At 38.5% G+C, this 21,495-nt stretch overlaps 2 protein-coding genes across 3 annotated transcripts; both read left to right on the forward strand.

Annotated features, from left to right (window-relative positions):
- The first annotated feature begins 2,528 nt into the window (after window positions 1–2,528).
- Window positions 2,529–19,604, forward strand: LOC112152789 (proprotein convertase subtilisin/kexin type 5). 2 transcript variants are annotated; one of them, XM_036212376.1, is made up of 17 exons: window positions 2,781–2,917; window positions 3,243–3,290; window positions 4,552–4,755; window positions 4,836–4,904; window positions 5,067–5,109; window positions 7,851–7,996; window positions 9,411–9,602; window positions 12,190–12,276; window positions 12,352–12,550; window positions 12,629–12,852; window positions 12,959–13,201; window positions 14,786–15,031; window positions 16,753–16,948; window positions 17,215–17,420; window positions 17,566–17,666; window positions 17,819–17,990; window positions 18,956–19,604. In XM_036212376.1, exons 3-17 carry the CDS (start codon window positions 4,644–4,646, stop codon window positions 19,330–19,332), a joined length of 2,613 nt encoding a protein of 870 aa, XP_036068269.1. In that variant the 5' UTR covers window positions 2,781–2,917; window positions 3,243–3,290; window positions 4,552–4,643; the 3' UTR covers window positions 19,333–19,604. The 2 variants fall into 2 exon arrangements, with proteins under 2 accessions (XP_024138350.1, XP_036068269.1); XM_024282582.2 differs by lacking the exon at window positions 3,243–3,290 and having other exon boundaries at window positions 2,529–2,917.
- A 127-nt stretch (window positions 19,605–19,731) lies between these two features.
- On the forward strand, window positions 19,732–21,495 carry gcnt3 (glucosaminyl (N-acetyl) transferase 3, mucin type). The gene has a single exon (XM_024282084.2). The coding sequence runs from the start codon at window positions 19,891–19,893 to the stop codon at window positions 21,187–21,189; it is 1,299 nt and encodes a 432-aa protein (XP_024137852.1). The 5' UTR covers window positions 19,732–19,890; the 3' UTR covers window positions 21,190–21,495.

Consider the following 21,495-nt stretch of genomic DNA (forward strand, 5'->3'; position numbering starts at 1 on the left):
TTCAATAGAGCATCATAAAAAGGGCTAAAAATACCCCAAATGATTAATAACTAATAAATGAAAATACAAATTGATTAATGTTGATTGTTTTACACAATTGAATTTATTTGTGTCCCTCTTTCTCCATTTGAATGACAAAGCATCTTATTTTTAATATAAATATACACTAAATAACCTATCTCAGTCTATATCATTACTATAAACAAAACACAGAAAAAATAGTAAAATGTTTTACACATATTACATACAGTTTCCATAGAATTGCATACACTTCTGCTGTAGTTGTTTGCATTTTTATGCAGATCATCCCTTTAAATGAAATGAATGTATTGATTTGTATCTAAATGAATGAATGGACTTTTCATTGACACTGACTACACCATCCCAACTAATTACTTCACACTTTAACAGTGTTAATAGAACATTGTTGCTCTTGTTCTTAAACATATTACTTGTTGTTCTGTCAAGGACAGACTTGCAAGGACTTCATGTTTCTGCTGTGATGGCAGATTCAAGGTTATGTCAGGAAGACTTAGGAAAACAAATACCACAAGCCAGATTGGGATGTCAAGATCTAACCTTGTGATGAACACGAATGCAGAGAGTCCGATAGCAGTTCCACAAGACTTTCTGGAGACCATGGCAACGCATGATCATGGTGACCTACATCTGAGCATATCAAACTGCACATCATCTGTACATCTTTGGGAAGCTGGTTTCTGCTCTTGCTGCAAAAGTCTGTTCATAAACTCACAAAAGCATGCATCATTTTATTTTATTTGTCGTACTAAAGTGCTTTTTAATTAAGTGCAACTCAGTTGTCATTCAACGAAAAATATAGATCTTCAGAGGGTATGGTTATTAGCAACTGTCATGCCATATTTTGCTTCATTTTGAAGCCGTAGTCCAATCGTCTTTTATAAGTGTGCCCAAAGGGGTTTTATTGTGCTGTTTACAGCCAAAATCAGCAATCATGAGTAATTTTCTTGGACATTGTTTCTGCAAAGAGGCAGAAGTTAATTAGGAAAATCGCCTCTGAGTTGTGGGCGAGGTCATTATCGCAGATCAACCCCGCCCACTTTCGTTCCCGTTACTGAGAGCTCTCTGTTTTAGGACTGCAGGGATTCACTTTCCCCACAATTTGGTTCAAACATCAGTTGTATAACTTATGGATGACTTTAATGGTATAGCACCGGTTTGGTTTGACAGTAGGCTATAACAAACTGTTTGGTGTAATGGTTGGTTTGATAATATAAGACAGTTCTGCTTAATGGTAGAACATAATATTTGGTTTAATTGTATGACAGATTGTTTGATTTAATAACGCACAGTTTGGTTTAATGGCTTAACACATGGTGTGGTTTCATGGTATAAGACATTGCCGTTTTTCGATGTGTAAAAACTCAATCACACTTTCAGCGATTTCAGCAATCTTGGTATCAAAATGTCCAGCCCGTTCAGGACATTACTGCTTATATTTTTGGTATTTATAAACTTTATAGTTTGGGAATTATTGAGCAAAATATGCCCCACAGGAAATAATGATAAAGTCTTCAAATTTAGTGTTTGTAGGTAAATTAGCAACACCCTTTAAATATATTCATGGGCTATGTTTTCATCTTTTATAGTCATTTTTTTAAAAATTGGCATTGAGCTGTTATATTAGCATTATGCTAGCTCATTTGGGTAACTTGGCATCTACTGAGGTTTTTTATGCTGTTTTCAGTTTATATTCTAGATAGCAACATGCAAACATTTGTGGCTAAGTTGTTACGATTTTATAGGCTAATTTAGAGTTTCACTTCTACTTTAGCGACAGGCTAACGTTTTTGACTAATTTAATTTGAGGATTTTTTTTACTATTTTGGAGTTTAGCTAGCTTTTTTGGCATCTACTTTAGGGCTAATTTGATGTTTAGCTCATATTTAAGCAACACATTCAATATTTTTTGCAAAAATTGCATGCAATAGGGATTTTTAGGCAATTTTCCTACAAATTTTTCAGAAATATAGATCAACTTCACCACTATTTCTTGGTTCTTTGACAAAAATTCCCAGTTTTTTATAGCAAATTTAACATTGTTCAAATAGCTTTTGCATTTTTAGCAAATCCCTTCAGCAATTTAAGTAAATTGTGTCACTATCTTCAGGAAAAAGCTTCAGCATCTTCAGCCACTAACTAAAAACAGTCACACTAGTATTATCACTGAGTAATGCAACTTTTCTATTTTTTTTTTAATCCTTTAATTGTATTTTTTTTTTTTTACTTTCTTTTAACATGTTTTAACCCGGTTTATTTTAACTGTGTTTGTTGTTGTGATTCTATTCTATTCTATTCTATTCTATTCTATTCTATTCTATTCTATTCTATTCTATTCTATTCTATTCTATTCTATTCTATTCTTCCCCTCTCAATTGTTTGGTTAATAAAGCATTCAATGATTCAACCTTGTAACTATGTTTTGTAAATATTTGCCCACCAAAATCAATCTTTCATGTGTGAGTTTTCATAGAGTGAAGGTTTATTCCACGTGTAAACAGAGGGGCGTCCGCGTGCGCGCTCGTCTGCTCCCTGGTTGTCCAGGGCTCCAATTAAGCGAACTGGTCCAGCAAGTTATCTGAGGGGCTGGAGTCACAGAGGCGCACTCATCGACGCAGCAGTCTACCTGCAGCACGGAGACTGCGCCTTTGTCAGCCTTCCTTCCTGCCTGCTTTCTCTACCACCACGGCAGCCATGCGGCTCCTCTTCAGCGCGCTGCCCATCCTCCTCGTCCAGTGCGTCGGATCCATCAGATGTGAAGCCTCGCCTCGGTGTCCGAGCGGGCAGTTTGGGTTTAAGAGCCAGTGCGTGCTGTGCCATCACACCTGCGCCGAGTGCGACGGACGCGAGCTGTTCCAGTGCACGACCTGTGGAGTCTGTGAGTGCTCTTTCTCTTACAGAGATTAAAAACAGAGCTAAAACATTTTGTTGATAGTTTTAGTAGACATAAAAAAGGTCAAAGGTAGTTTGATGTTTTTTTCTTCATGTTGCAATGTCGTATTTGTTTCTTTTTTTTGCTTTAATAAAAAGTTTTACATTAAATTCATTGTGCTATGTTGCTCAAACTGTGTCTTGATCTTCTATTTTTTTCTATTCATCCCTATCATAGGTAGTCCATTTTCTGCCTTGCTTTCAAGGAGAGGCATTCAGGTTTATGAGTTCATGTTAAACATTTATAAAGGTTGTTGGTTTTTCTGCTACAGGCACACCTTTGAACCAGGTTTAAAAAAAAAGAAAGAAAGAAAACCAAGGTGTGATCATTTTTCTTCCCTTTTCACCGTGTAATCTGATCATGTCAGAATGGGGCCTTTGTTATTCAGAGAGGGGGGAAAAATATCCCCTTGGGCTACAAGTTAGCCATTGCTGTTGATTTAAAACACACATTACTCTTAGAGCTTTTGGACTTCACCAAAACCAATTATAGTTTATAATGACTCTTTTTCTAAATTAATACTAAAGATGATCGTGTTTTGATTTATTACTTTTTTCTCTGGGTATAATGTGAAGGGAGGTGTAGTTTGCAGTACCATACACTCACACGAGGCTTGTGCAGTGATGCTGTTGACAACCGTGCTGTACACTAAGTGTTTGTGGATACCTCAGGTGCTCCAGCTCAGCCCAGCTTGTGGCAGAGTATTAATCATGGGGGCCATGGCGGGCTCGCTTTGTGCCCACAGCCCTAATCTCTCTTGTGCTCCTGATTACTTTTGTTTGGCGGATCACTGGTCACGGAGAGATCTGCCTGTGTCTGTTAGAGACGGTATCTTTAGCTGTTTGCATCAACCGCAGCTGCTTTCTCCTTTAGTTACTCAAACGATTAGAGTCCCCAACGTTTATGCATTTTCTTTTATTTAATTTATGCCATCTTCAGCTTTTTTCTGTGGTGTGATTATTACTTTTTTTACTGGCAAATTTGGTGTGGGCTTATTTTCAGTTTTGATCAACATTTTAAAATAGAAAGTTTGGGTGAATATTTTAATAGAAATGTTCAAAGTTTGGTTTTTCCAATTGGAATTAAAAAAAAAGACAATTTCATGAAATTTATTTTGGAGGATTCTGCAATTCATAGTGTGTGCAGAGAGCAGTGTTTTCCAGAAAACTCAATTTCTCGAGGAAACTTATTTAAAAAAATGATGTTCAAAAGCCACATTTGCATACCATCTACACCAATTCTACAAACCAAGCAAGTGGTCATTAAAAACACATTATACTATAAAAATCTAAACCTAAAATTCCTCATAATAATCTTCGTGTTGATTTCAGGCAGAAAAAACAGCAAATTATGTTGTTTTTGTGTGCATAGAAGAAGAAATATAACAATATTTCAAAATAAAAGCAACTCTTTGTATTTTTGGTAGGATATTAGTCCGTCTATGAACTATTTTTTTAAAAAATATGTACTTACTAATGTTAGAATTTGTGTAACAATGCAAGAATTATTTAAAGTTTTTGTTGATTTACTAGAAATAAATTTGTGAAAACCATGATGATAAGCCCCCTTTGCCTCTCCAGATGAAGATGGACTGGAGCGTTTCCTCCACCAAGGTCGCTGTCGTATCCACTGTCCCAGGGGGTTCTATCCTGACAGGGGTCATTACGCCTGCATGCCCTGCATATCCAATTGTGAACTCTGTACAGATGGCAACATATGTGCCAAATGTCGTGAGTACTATGAACTCCACAATGGCGTCTGCCAACCACCACTGTGTGACAAAGGTACATTTAAAACCAGACTCTGCGTTTGAGTAGCAACATAAAAGAGAGGCTTCCATTGTTGCGAGTCTCTGTTTTTTCAGGGCAGGTGGAGGATCCTGATACCGGCGAGTGCATAGACTGTGAAAACGGCTGTGAAACATGTTCTCCAGGTAAAAAGGGGGCTTTCTGTGGCAGACACACAGAGGAGTTGCTTGTCCACTTAATGTAAAGTGGATCAAAGGGAGGGGGGCTTAAAAATCGGGAGATGATGGTGTGCAGTTTGCATCTGCAGAGGAATTCTAATTAATCACCTTTTTCTCCTTTGTGCTCAGAAAACCCTGAGATCTGCTACAGCTGTGTTCAAGGTTACGTTCTGTGAGTCTTTTTTTCTTTCTGCCTTTTTTTCTAAAAAAGTCTTTTTTCATGTTTGCTTGTTACCTGCTAGAACGTAGGAGGTGTCATTGTTAAATAATGAACAGATCCTCCATACATTTTGGGGGGAAAAATTCTCTGATATAAATTGAGTAAAAACACACACATTATAATTTTGTTTTTATTTTGTTCAATTGATTACAGTATTTTCCGCATTTACCAATAAATTGTCTATTTTTGAACTTGTGTCATATATATGAAAGAAAAGAGAATCGTTTTCTTTTAATAATTTTAATAATTGATAATTGCAGTCACAGTACCTCTACAACTCTTTTCTAACATGCTACACATTAGCCATGTTAGCATATTCACAATACCTGTAATTCTCAACCTTGTTTGTAATTCAATAAAAACACAGACTGATGCCACTAAAACAAATGTTGCTGTGACTACGCTAACTCCCAACCTTGATAGGATTATGTAGCAAAAACACAGTCCGACACCGCTACATGTTAGCCAAGTTAGCATATGTACAAAACGCTAACTCCCAACCTTGATAGGATCATGTAGCAAAAACACAGTCCGACATCGCTACATGTTAGCCGAGTTAGCATATGTACAAAAATGCTCAACCCTGTAAGCAACGCATAAAAACAGATTGATACCGTTCACACAAACGTTACTGTTACTACGCTAACTCCCAGCCTTGATAGTATCACGTAGCAAAAACGCAGTTCAACACCGCTATACATTAGCCGTGTTAGCGCATGTACAATAATGCCCACACCTGTTAGCAATATGTAAAAAAACAGACTGATACTGCTAAAACAAATGTTACTGTGAGTACGCTAACTCCAAACCTTGTTAGTAACGTAAAAAAAAAAAAAAAAGTTTAACATCGCTACAAGTTGGCCGCATTAGCACATTTACAATAACACCCAACCTTTTTAGTAACTCATAAAAACTGACATTTTAATAAATCCCAGGGTAGGGTATCTCTCAAAATCGTATATAGGAAGAATCCGTATATAAGTCGCTCCGGACTATCAGGTTTTTTTATTTTTATTTTTTAAATTAAGGCTTTTAAATTCGCCTTATAGTTCAAACAAATACGGTACCAAAAAAAAGCCTTAAAATAACATGGTAATTGACTCAAATTGTTCTTAAAGTCAATAATATACCTCACTCTTGTCCATGGATGTGTCTTATGCTCCTTCCCCACCTTAAAACAAATTCCTTTTTACACAACCTTCTCTTTTGAATCCAATGGGCAACACCGGTTAAAAAGCCAGAACAAACCAGCGATTGTGTCACTTTCCCCTGACTTTAGGCCTCCTGGTATTGTGTGAGTTAAGTTATCCGAGGTTTCGGTCACACACTGTTACCTGAGCCATGATTGGAGCTTTGCACAGACCCAGCAGAGAAGAATCATGAGGAAAGAGACAGAAAAACAGAGAATAAAAGACTGTTTGTAAGCTAGATAAATCCGACTGTTATTATGTCTGCACTGGTGCGGATATTAACCAAACAAAAAAATGTTCAACTTTTTATTTTAGAAATACTTATTATTTTTGGAAAAAAGACACTTCAGAGATATAACATTTTATTTAGTCTTGCAGTCTGTGCAGAGATCACTAAAAGAAAGCATCCAGTGCTTTTATTCTGAAGTAGCTGTTTTACTGGGAAAGACAATCTGTTCTAAAAAGTTAATTTTAATGATATTGCAGTATCATATATTATATAGGGAGTTTAAGCATGGCTCTGAATAAGTGAGGTCAGTGTTAATCCTGCATGAAGCACTGCTTACTGGAGGGAATCACAGCGTAATGGACACTTGGCATTTGTTGGCATTTACCATCCTCCCCAAGGTGCCAAGCAAGTACAGCTAAATTAGGCAAAAGTAAGAACCACTCTTAGTGTAATTTGGCTTTTTTTATTTCCTCAGGTTTTATTTATTTGAATACAACAAAAAAGCTCAGTTTTTTTCTGTTTCACTATCTCTGCAGTGAAAAGCTCACACAAAAAAAAAAAAAAAAAAAAATGCAAATGTGCTCGCCTGGATGCACGGTCTAATATTTGTTCAGAGGGTTTCTTAAACATCCTGGAGATTCTTGAGAGGGTCACCGTTTCCTAGCTTGAGACGGATCCTGGACTCCGCTGCTCTTTGTGAGCAAGTTGATGGATGTAGGCTGACGCCTCCAGCTGTTCCTCAAACGATTGCAGCATCTTAGCGCCAGATCCAAGGCAACACAGAGGGAGGAGGAGTTTGAGCTGCTGGTGGCGAGTCTTTCATTGATGAGGATGACTGAAAAGGGGATACTATAGGTAGTTACTTCTTTACCTTCATTTAATTGCTCGTCTTGTAGTTTTAACATTTTTAGTGTTTAATCTTTTATTAAATAAAATTCAGGGCTGGTGAGAATATTTACAGAACCACAATGAACCCTAAGAGAGGTAGCCACCCTCATGTTTTTTTCTTTGCCTGTTCTCAATTGCTTTTGTTTGACTGAATGCACTTTTTGGTAGGAGAGTGTTTGAAGTCAACAATAAAGCTGCAGGTGTGCAGTGAATTGTTGCAATGCATGTTGGGATGTCTGGCTTCCTTTCAGCAAGCCTCAGAGTCATGTGGGCGAGAGCTGCTTTAAGCAGCCCTCTACCTTTTTCTCAGTATTATTTTTTAATCTCATTGAAATGACAAACATTGTACGGAATTGTGAGTCATACAGCTGAGATTCTGTGAACAGTTCCAGACACCAGTGCCGCAGACACTGCCCCTGGAGCTCCTTCTTGGATCGCGGCGGTGGAGTCTGTGTGTCCTGCCCCACACCGTGTGAAGACTGCAGGAACAGCACCTACTGCCTGGCCTGTCAGCCTGATTACTTCCTCACTGGTACCAGTACCAAAACTCAATCATATATTTGTTTTCACGTCTGTTTTACTTATATCATAAACTCAAATCACTGTTCCCCTGTATGATAAAACAAATAAAAGCCCTTAGGTCTTCATTTGGTTTGCAAATTTGCTCTGAATATTGTAAGGAAATATATTCAAATGTGTGATTTGCATTAGGATAGAGAACTTGCTTTCTTTAGAGATTGTTTAAAAAAAAAAAAAGAAATGAATAAAAATTAGCCATCCGACCTTCATACTTTAAGGTTAAAATAATGTGAACATTTTCTTTGAATAATGTAAATGTTCACAGAGTAACTGGGATGTTCTCTCCAACCAGAATGTCCAGGTTCAGAGAAATCTGGGTCATTGTTTTGTGCATGGGTACTTAGAAAGAATTTGGGAAAGCAGAGTTTCCGGAAGAAAATGAGGGAAGAAACAAAATCTTAAAAAAAAAAAAACAGATTTACTTCTATACCTGTAGTGTCTGCAACCTGATGCTCTGGAGCCACATCTGGGCCTTTGACCCGTCCTTTGTGCCGCTCTGGTTGAAGAATATTAAAATGTTTTTTTAATTTAAAATAGTAACAAATACAGGCCATCAAGTGAAACAAAACAGTCAGAAAAGTTCAACTTTATTTAAATAGTAAATTAGAGTCTGTAACACCCGCTGGGGTCCTGACTACAGTACCCATAATGCTCCAGGAATCCATCATGTGGTGCATCTTCTTAGTTTACCAAAGTCAAACATTTTTACAGATTTATGAGTGCTTTGTGCCACGGCAAACCAATTTCAGGTCGGTTCATCGGATTAAAGTGAACTGTCAATTATTGAACAAAATTGAAAGATTTTAGGTGTGCCAAATAGACAAAACACATGAAGGGTCTCTCAATTAGCAATGATTTAATCTAAGATTGTTCATTTTTTTGAATTTCTGGATGCGATGTACAAACAATTAAAAAACTAATTGTATAGTTGTTTTTTTTTGTTTTGTTTTTTTTTTACTGATGAAATCACACTACCTACTAATACATTTGCTACACTGGAATAAAGTCTTTTATTTTGAAAGGAAGTCATAAACATCAATCAAAAGTAATAAACTATTTCATATTTTGAAAATTTTCAATAATTATATTAATATTTAATGGAAAAGACAATAGTTTATATTTATCATTAATGTGACATAAATACAATCAGTGTCTTATTTTTCTAAAGGGAAAAGTAAGTCTTTGTGGCTCCAACTGGGTTGTGGTTCATGAGAAATCGATCCGAATGGCTCTTTAAGTGTCGAAGGTTGCAGACCTCTGTTCTACACTGTGCCCTTATTTTTTCTTTGAGCTTTTTGTGAAAATTGTGTCTTGAAAAATAGACAGTGAATTATGATAATCGTGTCATTTCTTGTATTTTCATGCAGGAGGAGAATGTAAGAAACAGTGTCCGCCGCAAACCTTTGCGGACTCCAGCGAGTGGCGCTGTCAACCTTGTCACCACTCCTGCCACACGTGTCATGGTCCTTCCTCAGCAGAATGTGACATTTGTCTTGGTGGGACTCTTCCTTCACCTCGAGGGTGTTACGTTAACTGTGGAGCGGGAAAATACTATGATGGTGAGTGGAGCCACAATTAGCTGCTAATTGTGATTTAGAAAAAATGAATTGATGAATAGATCTATTTGATAATCTTTAGACACTGTCACCGGATACACTTTAGTCTGTGAACATTTCCCACTGTCTTTGACAAAAATAAACACAGACTTTTTATTTTATTTTATTTATTTTTACGTATTTATTGTTTTATTTTATTTTATTTCGGTTTATTCAATTTATTTTTTTATTTTATTTAATTTCATTTTATTTTATTTTATTTATTTTTACGTATTTATTGTTTTATTTTATTTTATTTCGGTTTATTCAATTAAATTTTTTATTTTATTTCATTCCATTTTATTTTGTTTTATTTTATTTATTTCTTGTTTTATTTTATTTTATTTTGGTTTGTTCAATTTATTTTTGTTTTTTTTCATTTTATTTTGGGCTATTCAATTTAATTTTGTTTTGTTTTATTTTATTTCATTTAATTTTATTTTGTTTTATTTTGTTTTGTTTTTTTATTTTGTTTTATTTTGTTTCATTTAGTTTTTTTATTTTCTATTTTTTTGTTTATGCTTTTTGTTTTATTTAGTTTTAATTTTGTTTTTTTATTTTATTTCATTTTATATAATTTTGTTTTATTTCATTTCATTTTATATAATTTTGTTTTATTTTTTATTCTATCTTATTTTGATAGACATTGTTTTGTTTTGTTATTTTATTTTATTTTATTTCATGTTATTTATTTATTTTTTTTTGTATTTTGTATTTTTTATTTCATTTCATTTCAATATTTTCTTCTATATTATTTTATTTTATTAAGTATGTTGTCTGGATGAGAAAGTTAACATTCTTGAGCCTGGAATGTTTTTTTGTATCACCACAGAACTAAATCTCTTCTTTTCTTTAAACCAAGACAGAGTGGAGCTGGATAATTAAGACTGTTGGAGAGATTTGCAGGCCGTGACTAACAGCTAAAAAGAGTTCCAGGCAGCCGCATTACTGAGAGAACCTCATGCTCCTCGTGGGCCGCATCTTAGATTAGAGCAAATATGAAAATGTATTTAAATATGGAATTGCTTTATGAAGGGATTCAAAGCCTAGTAGCACTGCGAATCAACTACAAATGACTGTCCAGAAAGATCTAAAGCTACCTGGAGTTCCTCAGCATCCTCGGCATACCTGAAAACTGAAACAGGAACAGGCTGTACTTTTGGCCCAGGCTAACACTTAGACAAAGGCAGGCTTTGGAGGAACAGGAGGATACGAATAAAGCTGGGAAAGAAGAGCTGAAGGTTCAAACTGCTTTACTGTAGATGCATATTAACCACCTGTGGTCAACAAGAACAATGTCATGGAGCAGTATATGAAAACAGGAAAACTTCCATAACTTTATATTAGTATTATGGTCTTTTAATCAGAGCGTTTCAGAGTAGAGTAGCAGGATTCGCCTTTGTTTTTTGGAGCAACTGGAGACATCACAGGAGCGAGTGCAGTCGCTTTTATATAAAATGGTTACAGTGAAGCAAAAAAGAAAGAATATTTTGAAAATGAAAATTGAATCTCTGTGACCTACATGAATAATGCTTGAAATTGTCCTACCATCTAGGGCAAATGATTGTGAAGCTCTCAACACACTCGCTCTTGTCCTCACAGACTGTTTTGATGTCAAGACTTCTGTCTCCCTGAGCCAACTTCCTGTTGGCCAAGAAACTTGGATGAACTCAATACTTTCAATCCATTATCCAGCATGGAAGTTCTTTGGTGGAATGTTTAATAATCGATTCTGAGGCAATAATTTGACTTTTTGATGTGGATTTAGAAAATGCTCCAGGTTTAAAGAGCAGGAACAGTAAAAGCTCTTGGAAATGATGTGACTAATATAAGCTCTCATATGGCCTGAATCAAACAAAAAGATCCGAGGCAAATATTTGGAGATTTAATCATTTAAATTTGTGAAACCACTTTCTATTAAAGACATTTTAGCAACAGAATACACACCTGGATCTAAAATGGAACAACAAATTTGAATCATATTATGGGGCTGCCATTAAAGATAGAATGTAACACTTAAAGCTGCACATATTTGAGTAACATCCTTGTTTCATCCTCCTGAGTGCTTTCATGAGGTTAGCTTTGCTGAACACAAATTACAATCCAGGTCAATATTTCAGTTTGATAAATTTTGAAAGCAAATAACTACACAGCAAAGAAAAAAACATGATTACAACAATTCCTTATCTTTAAAGGGTACCAAACTCAACTTTTTTGGCTGTTGATCTCTATAAAAGTGACTTTAAAAGTGCTATCTGATAATTCTTGCCACATTTTTGACAATTTAAAATAAACTTGTTCATTTCCTGAATTTTTGGTCAAAGAAAACCTAAAGGAGCAAATGTATCCTTTTAGCAATTTATTTGAGCATCTCATAAATAAAATTTAATGCCAACATCAAGAGCTTTTTATAACATTTTTTACACTATGTAAACATTTTAAAGAGTGCCACGTTACATGTGATTCTATTGAACCTTTTATAATGTTGTCCCAGCACATGGTTGTAAAACTTTGGAACAGGGTTGTATTATTGCTCACTGTTTGATTTCAGGGAAACTTCGAGAATGCCGCAAATGCAATACTACCTGCAGTACCTGCTTTGGCCAAGAGGGCCAGTATTGTTCTTCTTGTTCCAAAGGTATTGACAGTTACCACACTGACCCAAAGCGTCCTTCTGGTTCACGTTGAACATGATGCACTGTGCGTGTCACAGGATATTATCTGGATCAGGTGGGTTCTTGCGTACGGCAGTGTCCCTCGGGCTCCTATCTAAACCCAGATCGTCAGCAATGTGTGGACTGCTCGTCAAACTGCGAGGAGTGCGTGGACACCATGGATAACTGCATTAGCTGCTCCAAAGACAGCAACAAACCCTTTCTCCATCTGGGACGGTGTTGGTCGAGTTGCCCCGAGTAAGTACTTGGATTAAACAACTCTGAAATGTTGCAGTTCCTCCTAATTTACTGATTATCTCCTGATTTCCCTTTCAGCGGTTTCTTTGAGGGTCCAGATGGGACTTGTGAAGCATGCGATAGTTCCTGTCTGACCTGTGACGAGATAAAGTCTCAGTGTCTGTCTTGTCCTGAAGGCCACTTCTTAGACTCGGGTAGATGTGGGCTGAATTGTTCTGTGCGCACATACCCTGCAGAAGATGGCACCTGCAGACGCTGTCCGCCTCACTGCGATGTGTGCTCTGATGAGAAGAACTGCTTCAGTGAGTTCCTATGTCTCGGAATGCTGCTGATTTAGAGACAAAACCTTTTCAACTGATTTCGAAGGTAGTGATTTGCTCCCCTTTTCCATTTTTTCACCCCTTTCAGAGTGCACCTTCCTCTACTTAATGCTCAACGGGCATTGTAAGGCCGGGTGTCCCGAGGGTTATTATGAAGACATGGAGGAGGGCCGCTGTGGTCAGTGCCACCCTACCTGCAACACCTGTTCAGGCCCCCAGGCAGATGACTGTGAGACCTGTGCAACTTTCAGTCCAAAGCTTTATAAAGGTGCATGTCTCCTCGAGTGTCCCACTGGTACATACTATGAGGCAACGGCTATGGAGTGTCAAGGTGAGCCTCAATGATTTTAAATGTCCTACATACACAGATGAACATGGCACCTTTTTACATAAAATCATGTAGACTGAATTAAATTCAACTTAAAAGTGGATATAGTTTCATATGTTGTTTCTCAGTAGTGTGTGTACTCCAGTTAAAGCCTTAGTCACATGCAGCCGTGTGGGGGTTGACTCATACGACAGGTTTTCGGGTAGTGGAGGGTCGTAGTCAAGCATATCTTAAAGTGAGTGCAGGTGTGGCTCATTCAGCCGTGGAACGTACCACTCTCTGCGTTTCCAATAAATATATGAGCGAAACTTTATCAAATTTCTAGAAAAGTCGACAAAACACAATTTTGCAATTACCCTGTTTCCATTAAATCCTAATTATGTGGATAAACACAAACCAATCAGGCGATAAGTTGTTCAAAACCACGGCGATGGATGAGAGCAAGTATTGTTTTAAGTTGATTCACAAAAAGGGAGCATTTGAATGGTGTCACAGCACTGTGAGAAGCCTGTTCTAACAACAAACTTTCTAACTAGTAAACAGTTGGACCGATAAAACAACAAGCTATATTCAAGTATCTGCTGCAGCATTATAGCGCTCATCCTCATCAATCAGGAGATGTCAGCGTCTTTTTCAGTCCATGGAGATTGAAAAAACAAAAAATCTGTATTATATGCTAACCAGCATGTTGTCTAAGAGTTTGCTACAACTTGTTCCCTACAGCCTGCTTATACAAAGGAATATGTATGAACGTTTTCTCTCAATGAGTGGTCTATGAACTTAAAATTAGCGTCGCTCTTACAGAATTACCTATTTTTTGCCCGCAGACAGCTAATATCCATGCATAAAGTAAATAAGGTGATTTCTTTTTTAGGTAAATTAAAAAAAAAAAGAAAAACATAGTATAACACACCATAGTATCTGACCAGATCTGACCCAAGCAGAGAAGTGCTTCAACTATTTCATAGAAAAGTCTTGAAAAAGTTGATGGCTACTAATGCACTTCTAGTCTATAAAAAAATGAAAAATACTCTTCAGTGTATTGTTTTATGTCAAATATGTAATCTGGTAACTCTAGACTAAATATTGACCTCAAAAAGAAAATTCATCTGAATAAACTATTTAATCTCTAGACTCGCATAGAGTTTATCATTAAATCATGAATGTCTGTATAGCTAAGCCACCAATTAACTGATTAGTAAATTACAGAGACTAAAATATACAAGAATTTAGTGAATTATGAAACCAATCTGTTCCAAGTAGGTCATTAAACAAACTCTCAGGGGTTTGTTTAGACAAAAGTGTTTCATTGACACCACACTCCCATTTTTGTTAAGTATGAACATATTGTATATACAGTAAGTGATAAAAAGTCAAAGAAAGTGATTTCTTGGATTTAAAGATTGTTGTGGTTGGATAAATAAAGGGAATATTTATTTATCCATAAATATTTTAGTCTTTGTGCTCATAAAGCCACATTTATCCTCCATTATATTTTTTCTGAATGTATTTTTTTTGTCACAAACAGGAGACTTTTATATTTTCATGTACAAATACGGTAACTTTTCCATGTATGGTTATTTGCAGAATGTCACCAAACATGCATGAGCTGCTCGGGCCCAGACCCAAACCAGTGCATTCAGTGTGAGAAGGGACTGGTTCTGGACCCGAACACGTTACTGTGCGGCGTGACGGGGGACACGGCGTGTCCTCCCAGGACCTACCTCCACGACGACCAGTTCACCTGCATGGGGTGCCACCAGCACTGCTACTCCTGTGAAGGGCCCGGCCACAACGAGTGCCAGACCTGCGCCGTCCCCCGATATTTACACAGTGAGCAGTTTTAGCTAATGTTTAAACGAATGCACAGAGGACGCGTTTGCAAAAATCAGCACAAAACTGATTAGTTAAAGAAGCATTCATTATGCTCTGAGATAACAGAGCAGAATCATTTATCTTCGAGCTGTAAAGTCTTCTGGGACTTGATAGCAGTCTTGATGCCTGATGAATAATGTAACTTCAGCCTGAGTCATGGCTTTTGTCTTCTCGTCTGGGAAGCTAACGTCCTCTGTGGACCTTGGGAAGTGTCTGCGTGGCAATGACTTTTTTCAATTTCCCCGTCGCTAAAACCAAATTTACGACATTACAGCAACATCTGCATTGGTCATTGGTTGAGTGAATCCTAAAATTATATGAGAAAAAAAAATAAACTCAATGACAAATGGAGCTAAAGTACACTTGAGCAACATTTTTGCTTCAAACAAATATTTTTTAAAAAGCAGCTTGTGTCAAATTTAAAGGAAATTAAATGTAAGAAAAAGTATACTAAGATTTTTTAAAAGCACATAAAAACAGAAGATATACATTCTTTTCCAAAAATGTATATTTACAAAACCAGATTTTAATAATATTAGAAAAAAAACAGTCTAAAAAAACACATTTTTTTTGTTTTAAATAATCGACTGATTTCACCATTACATATAATTTGGAATATAAAGGAGTCCAAATTCACCATAAAAAATGGAAAATGAATGACATTTGTATGGTCCTAATAACTGACATTTTACTAATATAAATGAACAGAAAAATGCATTAATTTAGCATCAGATGTGACCTTACTGGTCAGGTTTAAACAAAGACAACCCACCAAAGTGCACTGCCTCTGTTTTACAATTCATATTAGTTGTGTCATCAGAAAGGGATGATGGAAGACCCGAGAGCAGAATTACAGAGGCAGGTAGACGTAAAACCTGTTTGGCAGATAAAGCAGGTGCATGACAAAATAACAACCAACTTTAGCATGATTAAAAGGTAAAAATGTTTTATGTAACAAGAAAATTATGAGAAAGGAGTTCAGCTAAAACCACATATTTAAAGATGAGGAAAATTTGTGTTTTTAACATGTTTTTGGCATTTTTTTTCTTATGATGGTGGACATATATAAAGAAATTAGGCTTAAAATTAGGAGCAGACAAAAAAATGCTGGTTAAAAATTGGAAATTGCTTCCCATTTTTGTTGCACCAATAAAGTTAGGTTGGGGGAATTAAGAGCCGTAAACTAACGAGAGAGCGTGCAAACATATGGATGATGGGATGTGAGGGCGGGCTTACTCTGTATCAACAGTCTCGCCCAAAACTCAAATTCTCAAAACTCCTACTGCTGTGAAAACAACATTTTTTTTCTGGCTAAAAACAGTATAATCATAATTAAAAGACCAAAGGGAAACTTTAAATAAATGGGAGAGGGACTATAATTAAATATAACAGTTGTAACTTGCTTAGTAAATAACCAAAACGGCTGCACTAAATGATGACTGACTGTTGACTGAAACTTGGTGCGGTAAATACACTGAAGGAACAGGAACAGAAAGCTAAACAGAGAAAATCTTCAACACAAAAAAACACTCAAAACCAAAAAACAGCATGAAGAAAGGTGTGAATTTTACATGTCGATTGGGTTAAATTTGACTGATGGAAAACTTTTTTTTTTAGCTGTTCAGTTCTTTATCGCTCTCTATTGAGAACTTTTTTTTGTTCTCTTTGCTATTCTCCAGATGGCAGCTGTGTGACGGCGTGTCCAGCTGGGACATACAACGCAAAGCAGGAAGCTGATGGACAGGAACTGGGATTTTGTTTGTCGTGTGACCGCGCTTGTTCCACTTGCACCGCAGCCTCCCCAAGAGACTGTCTAACTTGTTCTTCAGGATACCTAAGGCTTTATCAGCTCTGTCTCACACACTGTCCCACCGGGTAGCAAACAAAAGCTCAACCCAGTTTTTATATTGAGTCAGGACAGACAACAGATAGAAACAATGAAAGCACAATGTTTAATATCTCTGTACTTTTACCATGTAAAAACTTTTTTCTTTTTAATTATTTTGATTTATTTGCATTTTTATAGCATGAAATATTTTAATACTAGTATTTCTAAATAGTTTTTAACCTTTAATTAGATCATTTCAACACAAGCTGAGAATAAAAGTCAAATTTGCTGATCTCATGGTTTGTTTCCTCAGATATTACAAGGAAGGATCCCACTGTCAGAAATGCGATGAGTCGTGCGAACTTTGCACAGGAGCGGGTCCAGAGTCCTGCAGAACCTGTCCGGTTCCTCTCCTGGAGGTCCAAGGAACCCGGCTGTGTGTTGAGCGCTGTCCTCGCCGCTTTTATGAAATGGATGACAGCTGTAAACAGTGTCACACCAGCTGCCAGACCTGCACTGGTACTGAGAATTGGAGTGATACCTATCTTGATTGCTATTGTTCCTTTTTATTGTTTAGTTTTTGTTATTAAAGCAATATTTATTTTTCCATTGTGTCAATATTTGATGTGCTTGTTTGAGTTTTTTTTTATGTTTGCATCTTAAGATTCCTCGCCTCAGAGCTGCCTGACGTGCGACTGGGGCAACGTTTTAAAGGACAAGGTTTGCTATCCGCGCTGTGAGGAGGGGCGATACTTCTCTGAACAGGTGTGCTCACATGACTTACAGGTGTTTTGGGGGCGTCCTTGTCCATCAAATCTTTATTTCCTTTGACTGTCCAACGTCTGAGTCAGATTTCGTGATGAACAATATTTTTAAACTTGGATGAACTCTATACGAATTTTGCTTTTTCTTTGCAGGAGACGTGTGAGCTCTGTGACACCTCTTGCAGGCACTGTTTTGGCCCCAGACCGGACCAGTGCTTGACTTGTCCCAGAGACTTTGGCCTCCATGCTGTTGAAAATCGCTGCACTCGCTGCTGCCGTGCTGAAGACAATTCCACCAACTGCTGTGTTTGTGACAGCCGCTCAGGTAACGGATGGAGAAGAAACCCCCCCAGCCGTATCGTCAACACATTCCCACTCCCAAATCCTCATATATTGACGTTTGGTTAAGGCCCCCTCCAAGTCACTTTGTCCCTGACTGGTACCCCGTTTGGTGTCCCTGACTTGTCTTTTTTTTACATGCTGGCTGTTCTTAAAAATTAAGGGTCCATAACCCTCGGGACATGGTACTGGATGTGGTACTGGATTCGCACTGGTCGTCCGGATGGGTCCAGTACTGGCACCTTAATGTGGTACTGGTTTGTGTCCGGTATCGCGTCTGGTATCAGTTCAGGCTTGGCTACTATGCGTTGCGGTACTGGACCGGTTCTGGTTTGCTACTCAGAGGATGGGCACTGGTCCAGTACCGGTACCCTAACCAAGCACTGGTACCCTAACCTTAACCTGGTACTGGTTTGCGTCCAGTTCGCCCCCGGTACCACGTCTGGTATCGGTTCAGGTCCAATACTGCATGTGGTCCGGTTAGGGTACCAGCACCAGGTTTGGGTACTGGTGCACTATGCATCCCGGTACTGGACCGGTTCTGGTTCGCGGCTCAGAGGATGCACACTGGTCCTCGGGACATGTCTCGGGACATGTCAAGTACTGGTACCCTAACCCAGTACTAATCTGGTAGTGGTTCACATCTGGTTTGCGCCTGATACCACATCTGGTATCGGTTCAGGTGTAATACCGCATGTGGTCTGGTGTTGGGTTAGGGTAAGGGTACCGGTACCAGGTTTGGGTACTGGTGCACTATGCGTCTTGGAACTGGACCGGTTCTGGTTCGCGGCTCAGAGGTTAAGGACCCTTGATTCAATGCGAACAGCCAGTACGACAAAAACGATTCAGAGGGTTTCCTTAACCAAACGTCAATAATTGATGATATACAGATGGAAATGTGTTGGTATTGTCAAGTGAGCAGTCAAAACTAAAGCCTCTTCTCATTTCTAGCTCTTTGCGTGGAGGCCACACAACCACAATCAAGAGGGGGCCCAGAGCCAGACGTGACCATGTCCGCCAGAGATCTGAAGCACACATCAGCCGCTCTTCCCATTGCCCTGATGCTGTCTGCCGGGTTGGCCCTTGCTTTGTTTGCTCTGATGAAGGCTTACACCAGAAAGAGGCTTTGCTGGAAACGGAGCTATGAGAGTCTGAACGGCAACGCTAACATTAACATGCCCCACGGGGTGCCTGAGCCGGACAGTGGAGACGAGGTGGACGTGGTGTACACCAGCAGGGGCGGATCCGTGTTCCGGCGCTACAGCTTCATACACGAGCAGGACACAGACCCGGACGGGGATGAGAACTCGTTCCTCAGCCAGTCTTAGATGGTTCCAGAGTGTACAGGATGTATTTTGGGCGCTTGGCATCAGCAAGGTTATTTAGTTGATGTTCAGAAATGCTAATTGTGGACTTTTACTTTTGTATGCTTTCACGTGGAAGTGACTATTTTTATTCATTAAAGTGCCTGTATCTTTATAAAGCAAATAGTTAGACAAGTGAACAAGCCGTGTAAGAAAATGATGTACTGTATATTTGTATAAATGTGTTCCTATGACCTTTTTGAACTGGATATTAAAGAAGGAATTGTGAAACCGTCGATTGGAATGTACACAAAGTATGACTTATATCCTTATTGATGAAGTCACATTTACCATAGCAAACACTGCTGTCAAACATCCTCCAGGATATGCCATTTGTCAGGTCCTTTTTCGAAACAGCTGGAGCTTCCAGAAAGGATCCTCCTTTTTGTGCTTTTGTCAGACACACCTCCTCAGGTGGATGTTCCAGATTCCTTCATGTAGTGAAGAGACACTGCCTGTCCTTCAAACGGCAAGCTGCTCTGAGGACGGAGTCACGGCTCCGTTATCACTTCGATCAAGGAAATGGCGTGTAGAAAACCCTTGAAAAATTGGATTACTCTGAGGACTCTTCCTCTTCTTTTAATGGCCATATTCCTTTCTTTCGTTTTTTGGAAAACGGATTCTCCAACGCAGACATCTTCTGGTCTCAAAACTTCCCAGCAGTTCCTGGTTGACCTGCCTGCCTGCTTGGCCGTCTTGACTGGAAATGTGGGCAGCCAAGACCCTGAACTGGACTCACTTTTAACAGCCAGGCAAAGAAAATCTCTTTTATCTGAAGAGTTTTACTTGAATGCAACAAAGGACTGTCCGGCTTTCATTAGAAAGAGAGGTTTCATCACACAACCTCTGAGCGAGGAGGAGAAAAATTTTCCCATTGCATATTCAATGGTGATCCATGAGAAGATTGAGATGTTTGAGCGACTCTTAAGAGCCATCTACGCTCCTCAGAACGTTTATTGTGTACACGTGGATCTAAAATCTTCTCCGACGTATCTGACAGCAGTCAAGAAAATTGTCTCCTGCTTTCCAAATGTGTTCATAGCCAGCAAGTTAGAAAGAGTTGTGTATGCCTCGTGGTCCAGAGTGCAGGCAGATTTGAACTGCATGAAAGATCTACTGAATTCCGATGTTCCCTGGAAGTACCTGCTCAACACCTGCGGCACGGACTTCCCAATCAAAACCAACAGAGAGATGGTGTCTGCTCTGAAGCTCCTCAACGGCAAAAACAGCATGGAATCCGAGGTCACCAACAGCTATAAGAAAGGCCGCTGGGAGTATCACCACAACGTCACAAGCACATCTGTTATCAGGACAGACGTGAAGAAGAGCCCCCCACCCATCAGCAGCCCCATGTATTCGGGTAATGCCTACTTTATAGTCTCGAGAGCTTTTGTGAAGCATGTGATGACGGATGAGGAGGCTCAGCGGTTGCTCGAGTGGGAAAAGGACACCTACAGTCCCGATGAACACCTGTGGGCGACTCTACAGAGGATGCCCTCAGTTCCTGGATCTCTGCCCGCCAACAGCAAGTACGATACATCGGACATGCTGGCATTTGCCCGAGTGGTGAAGTGGTCCTACTTGACGGGAGACGTGAGAAAAGGAGCCCCTTATCCTCCGTGCACTGGGACCTACAGGCGAGCCGTCTGTGTTTATGGAGTCGGTGACCTCCGGTGGCTTCTTCAGAGACATCACCTTTTTGCCAACAAGTTTGATCCGGAGGTGGATGATGTGGCCATCCGATGTATGGAGACCATTCTGCGTTCGAAAACTTTGGGTCAAGACCCCCTGTCTATGCTGGTAGATTCAAACTATATGTGAATATTAAAATCTGTAAAAAAATTAAACTGTCCTCATTCAATTCTACATTTTCATTTAATGCTAGATTATTTATCCATTTGTCTTTATTTTGAATGTGATTTTAGAAGAAACTGTAGTCACTTCACCTTGATGGAATGAAAACAGTTGTATTGAAATGCATAAAATATGTTACTCTTCTAGTAATGCTAAAAATGCAGAGATGTTTATGAATATTTAAAGAACATATTTGAGATACAGAAATTTTCAAATGAAAGCAGTTTGATCTTTAACACGACAGGGATTGCATGTAATTATACGCATGAATTT

This window comes from Oryzias melastigma, linkage group LG6 (genome assembly GCF_002922805.2).
Source record: "Oryzias melastigma strain HK-1 linkage group LG6, ASM292280v2, whole genome shotgun sequence".
NCBI lineage: Eukaryota > Metazoa > Chordata > Actinopteri > Beloniformes > Adrianichthyidae > Oryzias > Oryzias melastigma.

Excerpts from the sequence above, each read along its gene's own strand:
- LOC112152789 (XM_024282582.2), top strand. The coding sequence starts at position 2,734 with ATGCGGCTCCTCTTCAGCGCGCTGCCCATCCTCCTCGTCCAGTGCGTC. Across the intron at positions 2,918-4,551 it reads GTGCACGACCTGTGGAGTCT|ATGAAGATGGACTGGAGCGT; the intron begins GTGAGTGCTCTT and ends TTGCCTCTCCAG. Across the intron at positions 17,667-17,818 it reads GGCGATACTTCTCTGAACAG|GAGACGTGTGAGCTCTGTGA; the intron begins GTGTGCTCACAT and ends TTTTCTTTGCAG.
- gcnt3 (XM_024282084.2), top strand. The coding sequence starts at position 19,891 with ATGGCGTGTAGAAAACCCTTGAAAAATTGGATTACTCTGAGGACTCTT.